General features: G+C 36.2%; 1 protein-coding gene across 4 annotated transcripts in view; it reads left to right on the top strand.

The window, feature by feature from the left end:
- Positions 1-24,166, top strand: part of IPO11 (importin 11) — a 215,873-nt gene that overhangs the window by 29,536 nt on the left and 162,171 nt on the right. For all 4 annotated transcript variants that reach the window (XM_032336151.1, XM_032336150.1, XM_032336152.1 and 1 more), the window contains exons 4-6: positions 9,778-9,850; positions 10,806-11,009; positions 22,476-22,608. In XM_032336151.1, the coding sequence (XP_032192042.1) occupies positions 9,778-9,850; positions 10,806-11,009; positions 22,476-22,608 (410 nt within the window). The remainder of the gene's footprint in view (positions 1-9,777; positions 9,851-10,805; positions 11,010-22,475; positions 22,609-24,166) is intronic.

Here is a 24,166-nt window from a genome sequence, read left to right as displayed (position 1 = left end):
AAATGAAGTATTTAGTGGTGAGATTTTGTGTGACATAGTTCACTACTGGAACCATCCTGTGGTGCATACTTACTTCTCTCCTGCTGTGTCCAGTTACATTTTAGGTGGCTCCCAAAGTTCATTTCATTCTTGCAGTTTTATGGAGAATATGGTTATAAATGACAGTTTTGGAAGGGAGCATAAATTATGATTAAATATTTCAGATTGTACTTTCACATAAGGAATTAGAAACTGGAATTTAGTTTATATATTGAGATAGAGGCCAGAAAGAAGATGAATGCACCAAGGGAGCAGGTAAGAATGTGCTTAGAAGGAGAACAAGGGAGCAAAAATTAGTTAACTCATTTAAATATAGCACACTTAAAGCATCTGCTTATTTGTGTTCTTGTCGAAGTTTTATCTTACGTAGTTCATGCTTCTACCACTATTTTCACGGAATGTGGACTAATTTACGCTTATATATTATTACTATAAATAGTGCAATTTTAACTGTATCCTAATTAATTAGATACTCTACAGTTTCTGTAGAATTCATGTGATGATAGTAAGTATATGAAATTAATGGTGCATTAGTAACTGTTTTCTCTAGATTAATGGCTTGTTTCTTTATCATATATGTATGTTTTGCATATTCACTTTCTATTTTGGTAGCTAATCATTATATTATATTCTCTTTGTTTAAAATTTTGAAAACTCTTGAACCTGGCTTCCTGACATAGAAGAAAACTTGAATTTCAAGGCTGAAGCAAAAGATTTTAGTAGAAAACATGATATCGTGGGTTTGATGATATACGGGAGCGCTCAAAGTTGGAAAGTACTGCACAGTTCTTCTTAAAGAGATCCTCTCTCATGGGAAAGCATAGACTTGCCTTAGGCATTCATTCTTTTCACTTGAATGTTTATCCTAATCTTGTTTGCTTATTTGTTTACTCACCTTAAATAAATCCCTGTCAAGGTTTAAAAAACTTTTATGAAAGTGTAATACGTAACATAACTAAAAAAGTGCGCAAATGGTGGTGTGGTTAGAATGTTGGTAATGTGGCCACATCCATGTAACTGTCCCTTGGAACCAGGTGAAACATGACTGCTGCCCGAGCAGCCTCCCGCCTGCCCTTCACTGTCACCTTTGCACCCACTCTCCAGCAGCATTTGACATCTCTCACTACAGATTGGCTTTACCTATTTCTGAACTTCATACAAATGGAAATCTTACCTTATGTTATTTTTGTGTTTTTTAACGTATCTGTTTGTTCTACTGTTGATGGGCATTAAGGTTGTTCTTAGTTTTTGGCTATTAAAAATAGTGCTTCTTTGAAAACTTTCACATTTCATATTGCACATAAGTGTGCATTTTATGGTCATGTATGGTCAGATGTCTATTCAGCTTCAGTAGATGCCGTCACTTGGTTTTCAAAGTGTTAGTACTAATCTCCACTCCCACCAGCAGTCATATCAGTGTCAGCCTTTGCTCCACATTGTCCTAGCGTGCTTCGTCTTACCTGTCATTTAGGTAGCCTTTCCATTTTTCTGATGAACAGCGAGTACCCTTTTCATATACTTATTATTCATTTGTATATCCTCTTTTATGAAGGGCCTGCCATTTGTACATAAAAAAATGGGGTATCTTACCGATTTGTGAGACTTTTTTTTTTTTTTAAAGATTTTATTTATTTATTTGACAGAGAGAGATGACAAGCAGGCAGAGAGGCAGGCAGAGAGAGGAGGAAGCAGGCTCCCCGCCAAGCAGAGAGCCCCACGCAGGGCTCGATCCCAGGATCCTGAGATCATGACCTGAGCCGAAGGCAGTGGCTTAACCCACTGAGCCACCCAGGCACCCCTGATTTGTGAGACTTTGTATATGTTTTAGACTTATGTCCTTTGTTTAAACTACGTATTGAAAATATTTCCTCCTGCTTTGTCATGTGCCTTTCAGTTTCTTACGTTTTTGAATGAAGAGAAATTTTTGATTTTAATGAGGTTAAATTTAGCTAGTTTTATTTTCTTTTGGGGCCCATTTGGAAACATTTTGTTCATTCCAAGATTACAAAAATAATCTGTGTTTTCTGCTAGAAGCTTTGTTTTATGTTTCACATCTCCATGTATATTATATCTCTGGAAATGATTTCCTCACAAGGTGTATATGCGAAGGAGGGGCAGCAGCAGTTACTCTTGTCCTGTCCCATTTCAGTGGTTCCCTTGTTAGAAATCAGGCGTCATGCCTGTAATGATCTGTTTTGGGATTCTCTAATTGGTCCTCTGGTGTTTCAGTCTTTGCTTTAGTTGTTATACTTCATAAGCCTTGATTACTTCCTATTACTTTTTTGGATTTTATTTGCAGTTTTCTAGTTTTTTTGAAATGGAAGCTTCAGTAATTGATTTTTACTTCTTATGTATGCATTTGAAAGATTAGGGCTTTTCTTGTAATCTTAGGTTTAACTCAGTTTTGTTACAATTCAGTTAAAGGGTACTTTAAAATTCCTCCTGTGATTTCTTTTTAGACCTATGGGTTAATTAGAAATATATTGCTTAATTTCTGGCATGTGGGGCTTTTTTGTGTGTGTGTGTGTTTGTTTGTTACTGATTTCATTCTTTGAAATTTGCTGTCTTGTTTAGTAATCTCAGCAAATGGTATTCTGGTAAATATTTTATGTGCCTCTGAGAGCAATGTGTGTTTTGCCATTGTGGATGTAATGTTTGATATATGTCAGTTAGGTCACATTTATCACTTCTGCTATTCACGTCTTCTGTATCCTTATTGTTTTTATTGCTACTTTTCCATCATTTTCTGAGGGAGGTAGGTTAATCTCAAGGTATGATTATGGACTTGGCTATTTTGTTCTTTACATTGTGTTTTTGCTCTATGTAAATTGAGGCTATTCTATTCAGATCATGTAAGTTAAGGGTCATTATGTTTTTGTGGAATTGACCTTGTCCTCAGGAGATGTTCCTCTTTATATCCAAATAATAATCCAAAGATTATTCACAAAATTTTTTGTTACTAAATTTTTCCCCCAAGGACACTTTTATTACCCAACTGATTTTTTTTTTTTAGAGCTTTTGATAAGTATCCTTGACTTATTAGAGCCTATCCTTATATTAGTAGTTTACTTTTTCTAGGTAATATAAGAACCTCATAATACTTTGACTCCATTTATGCCTTCTTATCTTTTACTTTTGTTGTGGTGGAATACTTTAATTCTACATATATTTTAAACTCTACAACGTACTGTTTTTGTTTTTGTTTTTTAAAGATTTTATGTATTTGACAGAAAGAGCAAGATCACAAGTAGGCAGAGAGGCAGGCAGAGAGAGAGGGGGAAGCAGGTTCCTTCCTGAGCAGAGAGCCCGGTATGGGGCTCAATCCCAGGACCCTGGGATCATGACCTGAGCTGAAGGCAGAGGCTTAACCCACTGAGCCACCTAGTTGCCCCACGATATACTGTTTTATATTATTTTGCCACTAGTATTCCTTTTTTTAAAAAATAAGTTCCAGTATAGTTAAAATACAGTGTTAAATTACTTTCAGTTATATAATACAGTGATTCAGCAATTCTGTACATTACTCAGTGCTCATCATGATAAGTGTACTCTTACTCCCCTTCATCATAATTATATCACCCATTCCCCCAACCTTCTCCCCTCTAGTAACCACCAGTTTTTTCCCTATCTTTAAGATTGCTCCTTGGTTTGTCACTCTTGTTCTTTGTTTTGTTTCTTAAATTACATATATGAGTGAAATCCTGTGGTATTTTTCTTTCTCATGCTGGCTAATTTGGCAAAGCATTATACTCTGGATTCAGCCATGTTGTTGTAAACATGAAGATTTCATTCTGCTTTATGGTCAAGTAGTATTCTGGTGTTTCTACCACATCGTCTTTTAGTCATCTGTCGGTAGACATTTTGGTTGTTGTAAATAATGCTTCAGTAAACCTAGAGGTGCAAATAACTTTTTGAATTTGTGTCTTTGTAGTCTTTGTGTAAATAGCCAGTGGCAGAATTATTGCATTGTATGGTAATTCTGTATTTACTTTTTTGTGGAAACACCATACTGTTTTCTGTAGTGTCTGGACCATTTTGCATTCCCATCACCAGTGCATGAGGGTTCCTTTTTCTCCACATCCTGGTGAACACCTGTTTTTGATTTTTAACCATTTCTGATAGATATGAGAGGTGAAGTCTCATTGTGGTTTTAATTTGCATTTTTCTGATGGTTAGAGATGTTGAGCATCTTTTTCATGTGTCTGTTGGCCATCTCTCTGTCTTCTTTGGAAAAATGTCTTTTCATGTCTTCTTCCCATGTTTTGATTGGATTATTTGGCTTTTTTAATGTGTTAAGTTCTTTTTTTTTTTTTTTTTTTAATCTTTATTTGTTTATTTATTTATTTATTTTAGAATTTATTTATTTATTTGACAGAGAGAGATCACAAGTAGGCAGAGAAGCAGGCAGGCGGAGAGAGAGGAGGAAGCAGGCTCCCCCTAATTAGAGAGCCTGATGTGGGACTCGATCCCAGGACCCTGAGATCTTGACCTGAGCTTAAGGCATAGGCTTAACTCACTGCGCCACCCAGGTGCCCCTGTTTAAGTTCCTTATAGATTTTGAATACGGGGATGGATTCTAATCAAAACTGTCAGATTCTAATTGGAAAACTACCAGTTAATACCATTTCCCAATATCTTCTCCTATTCAGAATGTTGCCTTTTACTTTTTTTTTTTTTTTTTTAGATTATTTATTTATTTATTTATTTGACAGAGATCACAAGTAGGCAGAGAGGCAGGCATAGAGAGAGAGGAGGAAGCAGGCTCCCCGCTGAGCAGAGAGCCCGATGCGGGACTCGATCCCAGGACTCTGAGATTTGCTTTTATTAATTGATTCCTTCTCTCTGCAGGAGCTTTTTATTTTCTTGTAGTCCCATTAGTTTATTTTTGTTTTTGTTTACTTTTCCTCAGGAGGAACATATAGAAAACTTTGCTATGCCCAATGTCAGAGAAGTTACTGCCTGTGCTCTCTTGTGGGATTTTTTTATAGTTACAGATTTTTTATGATTTAGTTCTTTAAGCCATTCTGAGTTTAGTTGTGGGTGGTGTGAGAAAGTGGTCCGGTTTCATTCTTTCCTGTGTAGCTGTCCCTACTTTTCCTAGCACCATTTGTTGAAGACACTGTCTTTTTCCCACTGCACCTTCCTGCCTCCTTTGCCAAAGATTAATTGACCCTTTAATTGTGGGTTTCTTTCCGAGCTCTCTTTTCTGTTCCACGTGTCTGCTGATGTATGTGTCTGTTTTGGGGCCATTACCATACCAGTTTGATTATTACAGCTTTGTAGTGTATCTTGAAACCAGGGATTATAATACCTCCAGTTTTGTCCTTTTTCACATACTGTAGCAGTCTTGGGCTACTTAGAATCTTTTGTGGTTCAGTACAGATTTTAGGATTATTTGTTCTAGGTCTGTGAAAAAATGCTTTTGGTATTTTGATAGGGATTGCATTCAGTCTGTAGATTGCTTTGGGTAGTATGGACATTTTGAGAATATTTGTTCTCCCAATCCATGAGCGTGGAATATCTTTCCATTTCTTTGTGTCCTCTTCAATTTCTTTCATCAGTGTTTTACAGTTTTCATAGTACAGATCTTTCATCTCCTTGTCTAAGTTTATTCCTAGGTATTTTATTATTTTTGATGCAGTTATAAATGGGATTTTAAAAATTTCTCTTTTTCCTACTTACTATTTGCTTCTGGAAACAGACCAGATTACTGTATGTTGATTTTGTATCCTGCTTCTACTGAATCTGTATGAGTTCTTATAGTTTTTTGGGGGAGTCCTTAGGGTTTTCTATGTGTAGTATCCTGTCATCTGCAGATAGTGAAAGTTGTTCTTCCTTACCAGTTTCCAGGTCTTTTATTTCTTTTTCTTGTCTGATTGTTACAGCTAGGTCTTTTCAGTACTGTGTTGAATAAAATTTGTGAGTGGACATTCTTAACTCGTTCCTGATCTCAGGGGAAAAGCTTTCAGTTTTTTGCCACTGAAGATGATGTCAGTTCTGGGTTTTTCATAGTTGGTCTTTATTATGTTGAGGTATGTTCTCCCTGAACCTATTTTGTTGAGGGTTTTTATCATGAATGATTGTTGTGCTTTGACAAAGGCTTCTGCATTTACTGAAAGGATTACATGGTTTTTATCCATTCTCTTACTGATGTCATGTATCATGTTGCTTGATTTATGAATACTGAAACACCTTTGTGTCCCAGAAATAGATTCCAACAGATTGTGGCAAATGAGTTGTTAATGTATGGTTGGATTTGGTTTGCTAATATTCCGTTGAGGCTTTTGTGTCTATGTTCATCAGAGATTTTGGCCTGTAGTTGTCTTTTTTTGTATTGTCTTCATTTCATTTTACTATTAGGGTAATGCTGGTTTCATAGAGTGAATCTAGAAGCTTCCTTCCTCCCTTGTTTGGAATAGTTTGAGAAGAATGGGTATTAACCTTTCCTTTAAGTGTTTGATAGAATTTCCTATGAAGCCATCCTACATTTTTGCTTGTAGGGAGTTTTTTGATTACTGATTCAATTTCATTCCTGGCAATCAGTCTTTTAAAAAAATTGTAATTTCTTCCTGATTAAGTTTATTTTATTTATTATTTATTTTTAAAAGATTTTATTTATTTATTTGACAGATAGAGATCACAAGTAGGCAGAGAGGCAGGCAGAGAGAGAGAGGAGGAAGCAGGCTTCCCGCTGAGCAGAGAACCCGACTCAGGGGTCTATTCCAGGAGCCTGGGATCATGACCTGAGCCGAAGGCAGAGGTTTTAACCCACTGAGCCACCCAGGCGCCCCTCCTGATTCAGTTTTGAGAAGTTACATATTTCTAGGAATTTATCCATTTTCTTCTAAGTTGTCCATTTTGTTGGCAGTTAATTTTTCATAATGTTCTCTTTTAATATTTTGTATTTCTGTGGTGCTAGTTATTCTCATACATTTCTTTCTTTCTTTCTTTTTTTTTTTTTAAGATTTTATTTATTTATTTGACAGACAGAGATCACAAGTAGGCAGAGAGGCAGGCAGAAAGAGGAGGTAGCAGGCTCCCTGCTGAGCAGAGAGGCCTATGCGGAGACTCAATCCCAGGACCCCTGGTATCATGACCTGACCCAAGGCAGAGGCTTTAACCAACTGAGCTACCCAGGCACCCCTTCTCATTCATTTCTTATTTTGAGTCCTCTCTCTTCTTTTTCTTGTCTGGCTAGAGGTTTATCAGTTTTGTTGATCTTTTCAAAGAATGCCCACGTGGCTTCATTGATATGTTCAATTTTTTTTTTTCCTATTTCATTTATTTCTGCTCCAATCTTTACTTCTTTCTTCTGCTGGTTGGGGTTTTGTTTGTTTGTTTTCTAGCTCTTTTAGATGTAAGATTAGGTTACTTATTTGAGACTTTCCTGGCTTCTTGAAGTAGGCCTGTGTGATTATGAACTTCCTTCCTAGTACAGCTTTTGCTGCATCCCAAAGATTTTGGACCATTGTGTTTTCATTTTCATGTTTATGTATTTTTTAAATTTCCCCTTTGATTTCTTAGTTGACCCATTAATTGATTAGTAGTATGTTATTTAACTTCCCTATATTTGTGTTCTTTCTAGATTTCTTCTTAAGATTGATTTATAGTTTCATAGCGTTGTGCTCAGAAAGGATGCCTGGTATGACTTCTGTCTTTTTGAATTTGTTGAGGCCTGTTTTGTGGCCAAGTATGTGATCTATTCTGAAGATCAGGTTCCATGTGCAATTGAAAAGAATGTGTATTCTGCTGCTTTGGGATGGAATGTTCTGAACATATCTCTTTGGTCTTTTTGGTCCAGTGTTTCATATAGAATTACTGTGCCCTTGTTGATTTTTCTGTTTTGATTGCTGGGTCGTATGGTAGCTCTATATTCAATTTTTTGAGGAACCGCCATACTGTTTTCCAGAGTGGCTGCACCAGCTTGCATTCTCACCAATAGTGTAGGGAGGGTTCCCCTTTCTCTGCATCCTCAGCAACATCTTTTGTTTCCTGACATACTCATTTTAGCCATTCTGACTGGTGTGAGGTGGCATCTCAGTGTGGCTTTGATTTGTATGTCCCTGATGCCAAGTGATGTGGAGCACCTTTTCATGTGTCTGTTGGCCATCTGGATGTCTTCTTTGCAGAAATGTCTGTTTCTTGATTGGATTATTTGTTCTTTGAGTGTTGAGTTTGAAAAGTTCTTTATAGATTTTGGATACTAGCCCTTTGATACATCATTCGCAAATTACTTCTCCCATTCTTTCGGTTGTTTTTTGGTTTTGTTGACTTTTTCCTTTGCTGTGCAAAAGCTTTTGATTTTGATGAAGTCCGGTAGTTCATTTTTGCTTTTGCTTTCCTTGACTTTGGTGATGTTTCTAGGAAGAAGTTGGGGCGGCTGAGGTCGAATAAGTTAATGCCTGTGTTCTCCTCAAGGATTTTGATAGATTCTTGTCTCACATTGAGGTCTTTCATCTATTTTGAACCTATTTTTGTGTGTGGTGTAAGGAAGTGGTCCAGTTCCATTCTTCTGCATGGGGCTGTCCAATTTTCCCAACACCATTTGTTGAAGAGACTGTCTTCTTTCCGTTGGACATTCTTCCCTGCTTTGTCAAAGATGAGTTGACCATAGAGTTGAGGGTCCATTTCTGGGGTCCCTATTCGGTTCCATTGATCTATGTGTCTGTTTTTGTGCAAGTACCATACTGTCTTGATGATGACAGCTTTGTAATAGAGCTTGAAGTCTGGAATTGTGATGCTGCCAGCTTTGATTTTCTTCTTCAACATTCTTATTCAGGGTCTTTTCTGGTTTCATATAAATTTTAGGATTATTTGTTCTATTTCTTTGAAATAAGTTGATGGTGTTTTGATAGGAATTGCATTAAATGTGTAGATTGCTCTAGGTAGCATAGACATTTTCACAGTATTTGTTCTTCCCGTCCATGAGCATGAAACATTTTTCCATTTCTTTGTGTCTTCCTCAATTTCTTTCATGAGTATTCTATAGCTTTCTGAGTATAGATTCTTTGTCTCTTTGGTTAGATTTATTCCCAGACATCTTATGGTTTTGGGTGCAATTTTAAATGGGATTGACTCCTTAATTTCTTTCTTCTGTCTTGTTGGTGTAGAGAAATGCAGCTGATTTCTGTACATTGATTTTATATCCTGATACTTTACTGAATTCCTGTATGAGTTCTAGCGGTTTTGGGGTGGACTCTTTTGGGTTTTCCATATGAAGTATCATATCATCTGCAAAGAGTAAGAGTTTGACTTCTTTGCTAATTTGGATGCCTTTTATTTCTTTTTGTTGTCTGCTAAGACTATTTGATTTCTAGTAAGTCCCTCATCTCAGATATTCTTTGATTCTTGATCCTTCATAGAATAACCTCACTCAAATTTTATAAAAGAAGTCAATGGACGACACATTTCATTTAGCAATGACTAAGTTTTCTTTAGGTAACTATTTATATACCCATTAAGGAAGTGTCAAAATACCACATTTCTTAATCTGGATTTGTCTTATTTTTACTGTTTACTATTTTCTGCTTCATATTTTTTCTCCTTGTGAAGGAGTTTTGTGCTTATGAGTTATTTGATGTGCCAGTATTGTAAGTAATGGAAATAATTCTGTTTGTTTAGCAGATGTAATCAGAATCACTTGTTCCAAGGCATTTTATTGTTAAAATTCAAAATAGTGTTTACCATTGTTTATTTTTAGGTAGCATTCTTTTGCATAATAATTAACTCTTTTTATAGTGCTCTGTCGGAGGAGGAGAAATCTACTTTGCGTGCAGGGTTAATCACCAATTTCAATGAACCAGTAAACCAGGTTAGTGAGAAAATGAAAGCTAAGTATTCTTTCTTTTGCCTTACTTTTTACTTCTTTCCCAAATTAATTTTGTTTTTGGCATTAAAAATGAAATTTTATAATGTCCATTTGTGACGTTTATGGGTTTTAAATTCTGAGATTTGGTTCCAACTATTAAGAATTTTGGTTATATTCAGCTCTTGTTTTAAAATTCAGAAGTCATTTTAAGATACACACAATTGGAATTAAGTCTCTATATATTTATTGTCTTAGAAATTAATTTTAATGATTTGTTATTCTCCTCCCTTCTTTCTTTACACTACCGGATGTCTTCTCTATTCCTTCATCCATCACATTTTTGATTCTCACTGTGTACACTGAGGGGGTTAGATAATAGATTACACAGTTAATTTTTTTTATCCTACAGAGTGAGATTTTTCTTAAAAGAGTAAGTTTTGCTTATAGTTACAAAAATCCTTAGATTTTTACAAGTTCCTATTTATTACACTTTATTAATTTGAATATTTAAAAAGTGTTGTATCTTTGATACTTACTGTGTTAGCAATGAAAACAAATTGAAAAATATTAATTGAAAATAATAAAACCATCACTTGTTAGCATAATAGAACTTTAAGGGATGAACCATAGCACTTTCCCCAAATATTTAGTGAGATGTTGTGCTTTTTTGCATATTGCCATAGTGTCTGGTATTTAAAAACATCTAGATTTTCATATCTACTTCTTCCTTTAGTCTGTTGGAATGTATTATTTTGGGAGAAGTTACATGAAGAAAATCTAGCCTCGATTCATAGACCATACTTTGTGAATAACTATGTTCAGTAAGCAGATTTTAGGGAAATTTTATTTACTTTTGTCCAATGTCTAACTAACCATCAACTAACTAACTGAATGCATTCCTTATCTGCTGATTTGATTACATATGTTTATTTTTGATGATTAATTTTTTTCCCTTTAGATTGCAACTCAGATTGCAGTGCTAATTGCGAAAGTTGCTCGATTGGACTGTCCTAGACAGTGGCCTGAACTGATTCCCACTCTTATAGAATCTGTGAAAGTCCAAGATGATCTTCGACAGCACAGAGCATTACTTACCTTCTATCATGTTACCAAGACTCTGGCTTCCAAACGACTGGCTGCTGATAGGAAATTGTTTTATGATGTAAGTGATTTAACATAGTTAAATTTGATTATGAAAACTGCTACTGATAAGAAAATGCCTGTATTTTTACCCCTCTAAATATTTTAATCAAAGACTATGAATTCTTTCCAGTGGTCCTAAAAGCTTTAGTATAATAGGTAACATTTGTAAGATTTTAAACTGGATAGTGATGAATAAGATTGCTTAGTTGCCAGTAAGCAGGGATTGGTTGGTAGTGAAATGGTCTGAGGGCAGAGACCGTTTTGAGGCTTTTGAGGTTCAGATGGAAACAAGAAGCTGTGATAAAGAGAACATTTATGAAGGATAGAGTTGGAATATAGAAAGTTAAAATTGACATTCCTGGGCAATTGATGCCTGTAGGGCAGATGTAGGCAAGGAGTCTGACAAGTGGTGGGTGAGAGCCCTTTATTGGGTGTTTTAGCACCATTTTTTGAAGAGACTGCATTTTTTCATTCACTTTGACATTTTTGTATTTGATTATTTTCACCTTATTAAAGTAGTGATTTTCATATTGTTCAACCTAATATTTTGTACTGTACCATGTAACACTACTGAGTCTCATAGTTTTTTTTTTTTTTTTAATTTATTTGACAGAGAGAGAGAGAGAGAGAGATCACAAGTAAGCAGAGAGGCAGGCAGAGGGAGAGAGGGAAACAGGCTCCCTGCTGAGCAGAGAGCCCGATGCGGGGCTCAATCCCAGGACCCTGAGATCATGACCTGAGCCGAAGGCAGAGCCTTAACCTACTGAGCCACCTAGGTGCCCTCATAGTATTTTTAATAGTGTTCATGTTTGCCTTTGTAATCCTCACTTTGAGGATATATATAATTTGGGACTCTGCATTTGTAACAGGCTTCCCAGGTATTTCTTACATATATCAGAGTCTAAGCCAGAATCACATTAGGTTTTCTACTTTGAACCCAGTTGGTTTAAATAGCCAATATTAGGTTTATCCAAGGATGTTGAGTGTAAGAGAAATTCTTTTTGTTGAAGGTTGTTTTCTAAATCATTGCTTTTGCTTGCTATCCAACTAGGATTTAAGAAATGGACTGTTTATTCTCTCAGATCTTTCTGTGAATTTCTTGCTGATTTTGCTCGACTTTATCTCCATCTTACACTCTTCCACTTACTTTTATATTGGCTCTTTTCCCAAGTCAGATGTCTAGAAGGTTGAGGGTTGCGATTATTTTATGAAAGAGTACCCTTCCTCAGAAGTCTGAATTCGTAGTTCAGCTTTCTCAAGTTGTATTCTCTTAACATGTTGCTTTAGTTTTCAGGTATAATTTATATTTAGCCTAAGCAGTTTCTAGGAATCGTATCTAATCAGAGACTGTATTCTGGATAGCTTGTTTGAGTTAGCTTTCTGAGCCCTTCAACTTTCTTGGTCAGTTTTCTTGTAGTATGAGGAGCCTGTTTTTCTCTGTATGTTGTAAAATACAGGTCTTCCTACCATTCTGTATGTACTTCAGGCATCGTATTCCATCGTATTCCATGGTGCTGACTTAGAATTGTTGACTTATCTTTCTGAGATCCACTTCACTGTGAGTTTCATGAGAGAGAAAATTGTAGTCTTTAGTGTTATAGTCTTACTGTCAAGCCCAGAAGGATGCAGAAAAGTGGGTGGTGCTCAGTAACTGCTAAATGAGTAAGTAGAAGAGGTGACTTGTTCTTAGGTACCTTCCAGATTTCAAAGTGGCATAGTATAAAAGAGCAGGAATTTTGGGAGGATATGTAAAGCCAAAGATACCTTGAAAAAAATTCAGCTTAGCACCTTTCAGTATGGATTGGAGTGGCTGAATCTGGAAACACAGAGCATAGTATAGAGGGAAATACAATCATGTCTGATGGGTTTGATGGGGTATAAGATGTGTAATTGAATTGAAGGTAGTATATGTAGGAAGAGATTATTATAAAAAACAGTTTTGCTAGTTAATAAAGTTAGCCCCTATTATTTTGGTAATCTGAAGTATAGGAAAGTTCTTTTAAAAATACTTTTACTGTGATGCTAAGTGGTCTTCATGTTCTGAGTTAATTTCACACATAAAAAATGTGATGTCATAGTTGAGCTAGTTCTTCTAGCAAAGGAGTGCAGCATACACTTAAAAGTAGAACCTGCTGCTCAGTGCAACCCATGTCTAAGGATATTTCTATATCCTCTTTTTCTTTCACATTAAAATAAATTACGTTCTTTTGAGGCGTGCCATATTATAGAATCAGCAGTTGAGAGAAAATTGTTGGCAGTCACAAAATAGAGCTTGATTTGATACAAAAGTGGATTTTTTATAAAACTATGCTTTTCATAGAAACCTGAATGTAAAAATATTGATGTTAACTCTTAAGGCTAAAACTTAGAAATTTTAAGAACTGAAGGGTTGATGATGAATAAATTCCCACTGAACAGATGAGTATTGTTTGTATGGTAGGGGTAAAAGGAAACGGAAGCAAGATGAATCCACATTACAGTATAGTTGACCCTCGAACAGCGCAGGTTTGAACTGTGCAGATCCACTTGCATATGGAATCTTTTTACAGTACAGTTTTGTAAATGTTCTTATTATTTTTGTTGTATGTTCTTTCTCTAACTTTATTGTTAGAATACAGTATATAATACTTACGACATACAAAATACACGTGTTAATCAACTGTTTATGTTACCAAGAAGGCTTCCGGTCGACAGTAGACTATTCATAGTTAGGTTTTGGGGGAGTCAAAAGTTATTCACAAATTTTCGACTGTATGTGGAGGTGGGTGTTGCCCCTAACCCTCATGTTATTCAAAGGTCAGTCACACTTCAGAATAGTCTTCCTGATGAGTTTGTATGTGTTCTAAATAAGCTAACAAAATGGAGCCACATAGCTACTTTGAGATGGATTGGTTAGTGTTAAGATCACTCAGCCTTGTAGCGGAGACTTTTATACTTACTCTTTGGAAACCTCTAACTTCATGCTTATGATCCCTAGGGGAAATTCCCAAATAGTTCCCAAACAGAAATTATGAATATTAAATATGTGAGTGTACCAAGGTGCCACTTACATGGTATAACTCTAGCCTTCAGGATATTATACTGTAGTGAAATTTACTTAAAACATAAATATATGTTTGTTTGTTTTTAAGATTTTATTTATTTGAGAGTGAGTGTGAGTGAGAAAGAGCGTGAGCTGGGTTGGGGGAAGGCAGAGGGGCAGAGGGAGAGGAGAGGGACAAGTAGACTCCTCACTGAGTAAGGAGCCCGATGTGGGGCTCAATTCCAGGACCCATGGGATAGCCTGAACTGAAGGCAGATGCTTAACTGAGCTACCCAGGTACCCCATAAATGTGTGTTTCTAAGCAAATCAGTAAATAGGTGAAATAGTTTTGTTTTCAGTTTGTTTGCTTTTTTTTTGTTGTTCTTTGTTTTTAAGATTCTATTTATTTATTTGAGAGAGAGAAAGAGAGAGCATTAAGAGGGAAAAGGTCAGAGGGAGAAGCAGATCCCCCATGGAGCTGGGAACCCAGTGCGGGACTGGATCCCAGGACTCTTGGGATCTTGACCCGAGCTGAAGGCAGTAGCCTAATCCAACTGAGCCATGCAGGCACCCTGTTTTCAGTTTCATTTGGGTGATTCAGATTGCCTCACTAAGTGCCATATTGATTCTAGATCTTGTCTCTTGCTCTGCCAAATTTTATATTGGCTTTTAAAAACACATTATTTAAAGAATGGCTTCAGATTTTATAGAGGGTCATTCCTGCTATGAGCCTGTGTGGGGATTTAAGCTTTTATGTGTATGTCTAGGCTAACATTAATAGGAGGGGGAAAAGAGCCTTTTGGTGGGAACTTTTTTTTTTTTTAATTTTATTGATTTATTTGACAGACAGAGATCACAAGTAGGCAGAGAGGCAGGCAGAGAGAGAGGAGGAAGCAGGCTCCCTGCTGAGCAGAGAGGGGCTTGATCCCAGGAAACTGGGATCATGAACTGAGCGAAGTCAGAGGCTTTAACCCACTGAGCTACCCAGGCGCCCTTGGTGGGAACTTTTAAGGGAGGAGAGAGACTCATTGGGCTAGCTTGAGCCAGAAAAAGGTCATGGGGAGCTGTGCACTGAACAGAAGAGATTTTTAGTATAGCATGGTGCTTGTCTTTTCTGTAGTATACAAACCATTTCCTGGGTCCTAGAAAAGGGGGCTCAGGAAAAGGAGAGTAAAAACTCAAAAAAATTTACTACTAAACTCTCTTCATAAGTTGCTCTTGAAGTAGTATTGTTTGTTCTAGCCACAAGACAAATATCGGCTTCGTACTCTGCTAGTCGCTGTATTAGATGCCTGAAACACAGCTATGAAAAAAGATAAGGTCCCAAGTGGGAAGAAGGATAGTTTGACCTTTTTCTTCCCCTTCACAAATTGTGATTCTTTGAATACATGAGAGCATCATTTAGGTACCAGTGGCAGAAGACAGGTCTGTGACTGTGCAAGGGTTAGAGGACTTAGGGAACTTAGACCCCCCTGGGTTTCAGCTATACCAGTGGCAGGTTTGAGAACAAAAAGAAAATGAGGGTTTACTAAAAGAAATGTAGGTAACAGATGCTACAGGTCTTTAGGAATGTCCCATCAATGGAAATAAGTAAATATCTGTTGACAGACTTTGGTAGTTTAGATTTGGAAATTGTTTTTGTGATAGCTCTTATACCCACTGGAGCTTCTGTCCTGAGACATTTTGGCAGTTATATATATATATATATATATATATATATATATATATATATATATATCTCCATTGAACCATATATATATATATATGGTTCAATGGAAGCAAATTTATATTTAAGCCTTGTATTGAAACAAAAACTGATTACTACCAGAATAACTATTTTTCTTTTGTCATACAGACGTTTTTAAAATTTCTTATTTTGAATATTTTTTCTTTAAATCTTTAAAACATGTAGATGGCATGTGAAAAATACAAACTGCCATATACCCATCACTTAGATTTGGCAGTTAACATTTTGCTGTTTTTGTTTTTTCACGTTTTTTCCTAAGGTGTTTAAAGTATTTAGTGATAAATACTTGAGTATTCATCTGTAGAAGGATACTTAATTTGTTTATAGTTGTTTAACTTTTATCAAACTTAAGAAAAATAAAAACAGTGATTTTTAGTACCATTTAATACTTTCAGCAAATTTTCTACATTGTTCTCAAATATACTCTAACAAGTGGTTTTTGTGAGCCAGAAAACTGAATAAGGTCGGTATGTTTGGTTGTCTTTCAAGTGTCTTTTAATTTAGAATAGTACTCATTTCCTTTTTCTTTTTTTCATGCTACTTGGTGAAAGAATTGGCTGACTTGTCTTACAGGATTTTGTACATTCTACATCTCTTGATTATGTTCCTTGTTGAGATTAAGGTCAAACAGGTTTGATAACTATAGATTATGGGTAATATTTTGTGCCCCACTGTTAGCGATGAATTACAAGACTTTGATTTAGGAGTTTTTCACTGGTAGTGTTTCTTAGGAGAAAATTGTGAGAACCATGATCTGGAAACTAAAAAGGTGTAAGAATATTTTAAATGCTAAAAGAAATAAAACTTCCGTAATGGTTCCTTTTTGACATTCAAGGAGTGAAGGCTTTGTACTTATATGTTAAAAAATCACTCAGCAGTCAGTGGGTGGCAGTGTTTCTTCTGGTTTCGAAAAATAATATGCAAGTGTTTGTGTTTTTTGTGAACCAGAATCTAAAACGTTTCGTTAAATAGCTTATTTTCATATGGTCTCACTGAATTATCTCCCTTTCCCCCTCCACACTTTTGAACATTAGAAATTTTCTACATTAGAAAATGTAGAAGAAATATTTTTATTTCATGTACTTGCTTCGTTATTTTCCCTTTTCCAGCTGAGCTTTCTGTAAGCATTATCAGGTGGTGGTTTCTGAAGCTGCTAGAAGCTTGTGCAGGACTTGTTTACCTAGGATAGCTGGCAGTGCTTCTCCCCAAATTCTGTGGTTTCTTCCTTCATTATTTGTTTTTCTCCTTTTACCCTTGGGCTGAAAGGGTAGTGCCATTGCTTATTCTTCATTACAGCCATCTTTTGTTTGGGTAGAGGCCATTTGTTTGTAGGCTAGCTAAAAAGAATCTTGAATTAGAGCTTTAATAGATGCCTAATGTCCTTAATTAGGTGCTTAGTTCCAGAACTGGAGTATGAGACAAAGAAGAATATGAATTAAAAATGTCTTCCGCAATACTACCAATTCTTTCTTGATTTTTGCCTTAAATGCTGTTTGCCTTCATTTAGCATTATCTGCTGTGTGCCAAGCTACTTAGGTGCTTTTCATATTTATATGACTAATTAAAGTGATACTTTCATACTATTAATTTTCAGAGCTAGAAAGGAGGAAGAATTAATAAATCTAACTTTGCCTTTAGTATCTGTAAATGTTATGGAATTTTTTAAGAAAAGGGATGAAAATTTCAAAAATTGCTGAAAGTTGTTTAAGGTAGAATGGATAGAACTTTTGATTATCTGAATTATTAAACTTTCTTAAACATGTTTTAGAGTAAAATGATAAATGGAGAAGAGGACGATTTTATGGAGGAAAGTGGAATTTTATTATAATGACTGATTCCACTGTAATGAAAAACTTCCTTTTCTTCACTTTTGTGACTGTAAGAACGTTTAGTATAGTGTGCACAGATGTTCTGTGGTATATTTTGTTTTTTGTGTTGGGAATGAGGGGGAGGATTTTATGTTGGGTATGTGTACTGTAATTTACATTGTGTATATACAGATGGTCGAGCTCTCTAAAGAGATATTCTCCTGCTAATAGAAGTGTGCCTGAAAAAATTGTAACTGTTACACTAGTTTTGCCATTTTGTTAGTTAGTGTAAAGTACCTTGAAAATAAATGTGACTTGTTTTTGTTAGCTGGAATGCCAACTGGAAGTTACAGAAGAGGTCTCAAGTAAGTCAGCCTAAAGCTGAAAGCTGTCAGTGAAAGGAAGGAGGGGAAGGGCCAAAAGCAGGGAAGGAGTGTGTTTTGTTTTGCAGAACCAGCAGTTTCAGCCAAGGGGAGGCCCAACCCGGTGTTTCATGTGAGAGCCCCTTGCTAGCTATCTCCCCTGATAGCTCCTATGTGAGCCAGTTTGAGTTGGATTAGAAGTGAGGACTTGTGCAGAAGCCCCGATGCATTGTCCTGAAGTTAGCTTTAGTTCTTTATAATTCTAAGGCCTCCTCCGGTGGGCAGAGCTTTCTGCCAGTTTTTGGAAGATAAGACATATGTACCAGCAGGCATGTTGACATGTTAGACAAGCACAGTCGAACCAGAGTGCTTATGTGAGCTCCTGCTCCTGCCCCTTCATACATTGAATAAAGTCACAACCTCATGGGGAGAGTGGTTTGAGAGCTAGCTCCTTGTCTCCTTATTTGTAACAAATAATACAAAGTTCTTTGCTTTCAACACTTTCTTGGGTTGTGTTATATTTGATGCACCCCTGGTGATGAACCTCGAGTTCAGTTATGTTATGCTGGTGATTTAGAGTGGTAGATTATCCCTTACAAGGTTTTTTCTTCAGCTGGTGTCAGGTTCCATTTGGTCAACTTTTTTCCCTCAAGCTTAATACTACTTTTTAATTAAGTAACTAGGCAATGGTTACTGTTGTTTTCATTATTGAGTCTGGCATGTAGTGCTAGAGGAGTACATTGAGAATTAGATGAAAGGCACTGACTCATAGGATTGATGAATGGGACTTGCTCCAAATTTTATATACATACAAAGATTATATATTTGTATACGAACAGCGTTCAATTTATAGTAACTTTCTTGCGTAGGTACTTCACATAAGTAATAGAACAAAAGTTCGTGTTTTTCTGTTGAGTGTTGTACAAAGGAGTATTGAGAGTTATGGAAGAATTTGTTAGGTGAGATTCTCATTCAGTTTATTGCATCCATATTAACAGCAGTATTGATCTCAGTGAGTATGGGTCAGTTTTCCTTTTTGTTATGAAAAGAAGATTCTACCATTATTTATTTATTTTTTTAAAAGATTTTATTTATTTATTTGACAGACAGAGATCACAAGTAGGCAGAGAGGCAGGCTGAAAGAGAGAGAGGAAGAAGCAGGCTCCCTGCCGAGCAGAGAGCCCGATGTGGGACTTGATCCCAGGACCCTGGGATCATGACCTGAGCCGAAGGCAGCGGCTTAACCCACTGAGCCACCCAGGCGCCCCAAGATTCTACTACCATTATTGAACTGTTACACAACTTTTGGAGAATAGGATTTACTATATTGATTCTGAGAGTATGGGATGGTATCTACTTAGTATTTGTATTTTGGTACTAGAAAGTTTAAACAGAATTTATACAATTAATATTTTATTTTACTAAATTACTGTGTAGTTAATTGCTATGTACTATATTAAGAAGCTTTAGAACATAGAGGTTTAAAAATGTAAGCTGAGGGGCGCCTGGGTGGCTCAGAGGGTTAAAGCCTCTGCCTTCGGCTCAGGTCATGATCCCAGGGTCCTGGGATCAAGCCCCACATCAGGCTCTCTCCTTGGTGGGGAGCCTGCTTCCTCCTCTCTCTCTCTTCCTGCCTCTCTGCCTACTTGTGATCTCTCTCTGTCAAATAAATAAAATCTTAAAAAAAAAAAAAATGTAAGCTGAGCACCTTCCTTGGTTTCAGACCTGTCTCTTCCTCTTCCTAATTACACTCTTTGCTCTTGGGCAAGTTACTTAACCTTTCAATACCTCAGTTTCCTTATTGTGAAAAGGGTATATATCTACTTTTTATATTGTGATGGTTAAATAAGGTGATAGAGGTGAACTGCTGAGAGCATTGCCTAGTGCAGAGTTCAGTAAGTAACTCTTATTCTGTTGTTAACTTAATTAATTTTATTATGTGATTAACATAACCTACATGAATACTTGTTTCCTGGAAATACCTTTTATAAGAGTTCAAGGGACTTAAAATAACACTGATTTAAAAAATATATATAGACAAACCTTTTGAACATTTTAAATGAAATCTATATGTAGAAGTTAATGTGAAACAAGTAGTTTTTAGAAATTTTTTAAAAGATTTTATTTATTTATTTATTATTTATTTATTTATTTAATTTGACAGAGGGGGAAAGAACAAGAACAAGCAGGGGGAGCATCAGAGGGAGAGGGAGAAACAGGCTCCCTGCTGAGCAGGGAGTCTGTTGTGGGATTCCATCCCAGGACCCTGGGGTCATGACCTGAGCCAATGGCAGGTGCTTAACAGACTCAGCCACACAGGTGACCCTGAAACAAATAGTTTTAAGGAGGAGATGTGAAGGAGAAATGGAATGGAAGTTGTAAGCAAGAGACTGCTTTAGAGTGTAATAATTTTCTGTTCTTACTTGAAATTTTCTGTTCTTACTTGAATTGTGTCTCCTCTTAGATCTTATTTAGTACATAAGTATAAAATGGGTCTAAAATTATGGCCAGGGCTATAGACTTCAGTTTACTTTGTTGAAATATTTGCTGCAATAAGAAATTATACTTTAGTTTAAAACTTTGCTTTTAGGTTTTCTGTATGTACCATTACTATTCCTTCCCTGCCTCTAAATGCCTTTCTTTTCTTTCACTTTATTCTGGCAGACAGATAGTTTGGTGATTTATATGTTTGGAAAAGTATAGGATGCTCTAACTTACATTTACCAGTAAGTGTGATAAAAATTAAGATGATGGATTTTCCAATTCTAGACAGATATTTTAGCCCCATATTCTCAGAAAGGACTTGATTTACTAAGAAAAATATTGAAGTTCACTGTAGTTCTAAGTAAAGCTTAAATGTTTTTTGAAGTGTTTTCTTTTTTTCCTTCAGATAATATCCCTTCTGATTAGATTGGCTGTTTTCCTCTCTTTTATAGCATTGTTCCCTAGGATGATAACCAATTTTAGACCCTTAACTTTTTAATGGTATTGCTGCTTGTTGTACAGTAGTATTGAGCTAATTATCACTACGTTATTTTGACTATCATGAAACATATGATTAAATAATTTGATTTTACTCTCTAAAATATTCTGCGTGTATTTGAGAATATGCTGAATTTACTTAATAAGTAGTCATTGTACCTCTTTCAAGCATATGCATAAGATTAGGGAGGACCAAAGCTCTGACTGACCAGTTAGTAAAGATAGGAGGCCTTTTAGATTCCAGCAGTTTATTACTTACTTTGGATAAAGGAAAGAAATCAGATACATTGGTACCAACTCCTTGTGATTTTTGTTCCACATACCAAAAAGAATGACCAAAGCAATATGGACTGAATGACTCAGGTACAAATTGTGGGATGCCCCATTGCTAAGGAGCCACTTTTACAGCGTAACTAAATGGTTTTATTTTCTGCAGCTCTGTTTTGAGGGGGATGGGTCAGAAAACTTAAATCCCATCAGAACACAGGAGGTGAGAGGTGAGCAGGAGGTGGTCTTGTAGAAGTTCCTTACAGGCTTTCCATTTCTTGTTTTCCAGGAGGATTATAATATGTTATGCTGATACTCTTGTTAGCTGAGGTTCAAGCCTTTTGCGGCCTATGTAGATACTTGTAGAGTCACCATGGGGATTTGGCAAAGCTCTTTCCCTACATCTGTAAGCACAGGCCTAAAATTACTGAATTAAAATAATAGAAATTAAATTTTTTAAATAGAAATTTTATTTAAAAGATTGCATTTCTGAAAGGTTTCTGATGCCTAAAATTACTATAAACCCAGTGTTTAGTGGAAATAATGGAAATAATGTACTTTTATCTGGAATAAGAAAAAGCGTTCTAGAGTTTGCTACTGACAACTAGTCATTCATGTGTACTTTCATCTCATTTTATTAAAATTAAATGGCCATATAGACTCAGCTGGATTTCTCTTAGACCTTCTGGAAAAACGAACAAAAAAGCTGACGGTAACCCTGGAAATGGTTCTGGCTCAACCTGGGTGGCAGAGGCCAATTGCCTCCCAGTGTGAAAGTGAGGTTTGTAAATATCAGAACGTATTAGGAAAGCAGCCTGACAAGCATTGTGGTTTGTATGTTCCTGCTTTAAATGCCCTGAAACCATAATGGATGGAACTGGCAGAACACAGAAACCTGATTCTTTTGTATTTCTTAGTATATTGCTTTATACGTCATACTCAATGACAGTCTTGTCACTGTTTTAAAAAACTGAGTGTTGCAATATACTAGTATAAGAAAAAGGTTTAAGTAGAAAATGTCAGACTGCAGTGCGGGCATCAGACTAAGTTCTGTTTCAAGAGAAAAATATTTTAGGTGTGTATATGTGTTCACAGCAGTAGCCAGCGGTCCTTGATACTGTACATTCTGTCTTAAAAAGTTTGAAACGTGATATGACAACTATTTCACATCTCTTTGAAAATGACATGAAAACTGTAATTAAAAACTGACCTAAAAACTGAAATGTATTACTGTGTCGATCTAGTTGACTACTGAAATATGTTTTTTGTGAACAAATCTGTTGATATTTCTTTGCAGTTAGCTTCTGGAATTTATAATTTTGCCTGCTCTCTGTGGAATCACCATACAGACACATTCCTTCAGCATGTTTCTTCTGGCAGTGAAGCTGCAGTTCTAAGTTCACTAGAACGAACTCTGCTGTCATTGAAAGGTACTATTAAACTTGATATGTTCATTTTGGAAATGAGATAACTCAAAGGAGTCAACACATAGTTCCTCTGATGGATTATCTGCTCCCACTTGCCCTGGGAGAGTAAGTGGTTAATTAGTCTTTCCCTCACAAACAAGGTCTTATTTGTGGTTGGTTTTTCTTTTGTGAGAATGGCTTTTCCTCTAATTTGTAAAAGTGTGGGATAGTTTTATGTTATAGCCACATTTCTGGGGTCTCAGGGCTCTGACTATGTTCCTTTTGAATACTTCTACTTTTTTTGCTTCTACTTTACACTTCTCTTTCTGGGCTCCTGTCCTTATTGTTGCTGTGCTAACTTCACTAAACTTCATTTGTCAGGTATTAGTTGAGCTCTGTTTCCCAGGTCTGTTTTTCATGGGAATTCAAGCTTCTGTCTTTTTTGTTTGTACCTCCAGCTCAATTGGATTTTAGAAGGTGCTTGATGGCATACCATCTCGGCCTGTTTTCCTGTGCTTTGCTTGTAGGTCTTCCTTAGCCTAAATTTCTATTTTACCTTCCCTGAGGTGGTTACCTTGACGAATGTTTTCTGAGATTCCTTTCCTTTATAAAACACTCACACTTGGCTTATTCTCTTTGTCTTCAAGTCTCTCTTTTCTTCTGGCGCTTAGGCTTTTTTAGTTTGTGTTTCTTAGTTTGATCTCAGGCAGCCTTTAGTTCTCTTACTGTGGCTCATTTTTCATCCTTTGGCTTTACTGATAAGCCCTTTTACCATACTTCCCTTAGTACCTTAGGATGCCGTTCTCCATTCTTGGCACTGTTCTCATGCATCACTTAACAATGATCAGACAGTGGATGCACAGGCTTCAAACTGTTCAGCACCTTTTGGTGAACTACCTTGTAGACCAAAAGCATGAATGATTTTAAGGGACTGTTGACAAGTAAAATTCATTATACAGGTGGTTATTATGTAAATGAGTAGAGATGGTTTTGTCAACATCCTTGAGGAAGAAATTAAAAGGCTTTATAGAGAGAGAAACGGTTATCCAGAAAGAATTACAGAAACTCTTAAAGTGGTGTGACTTTTTGAATTTTATAGTCTCTGGTGCTGCTGTCATCTTTGTGTTACTGATTTGTGCTGTTTTGCATGTATTATATTACTGAATTCTGTCATAACCCATGAAATAGGACTAACCATAGTTTACAGACAGGGACTTTGAGATCTAGAAAAGTTGCCCAAAGTAATACAGTTGTAGACACTGGAGGTAGGATTTAAATATAGATCTGACTTCCAGTCGTTTATCCTGCTTGTCTTCCTGTGTATACCAGTTACTCATAAAATGTGATGTTTGTTTATACTTGAGCACTGTAGTCTGTTTCAGATTTAGAAATAGTTCAGCTTCTATATCCTTTATAGGAGATACTGTATTTTCATTAAGGTAGTCTAAAACTTAATGAAGCTTTTTGGTCACTGTTGAGACATATTTCATGGTTATTGAATAAAGATAACTTTCTCAGTTTCAACTTAAAGGGGTTATTGCAGATGAGAAGTACTGATAGTTATAGCAATTAAATTTTGCAG

The sequence above is a fragment of the Mustela erminea genome, chromosome 3 (genome assembly GCF_009829155.1).
Source record: "Mustela erminea isolate mMusErm1 chromosome 3, mMusErm1.Pri, whole genome shotgun sequence".
NCBI classification, from domain to species: Eukaryota; Metazoa; Chordata; class Mammalia; order Carnivora; family Mustelidae; genus Mustela; species Mustela erminea.
Note: the sequence above shows the minus strand (reverse complement) of the source record. Positions and strands in the feature narration are given on the sequence as shown.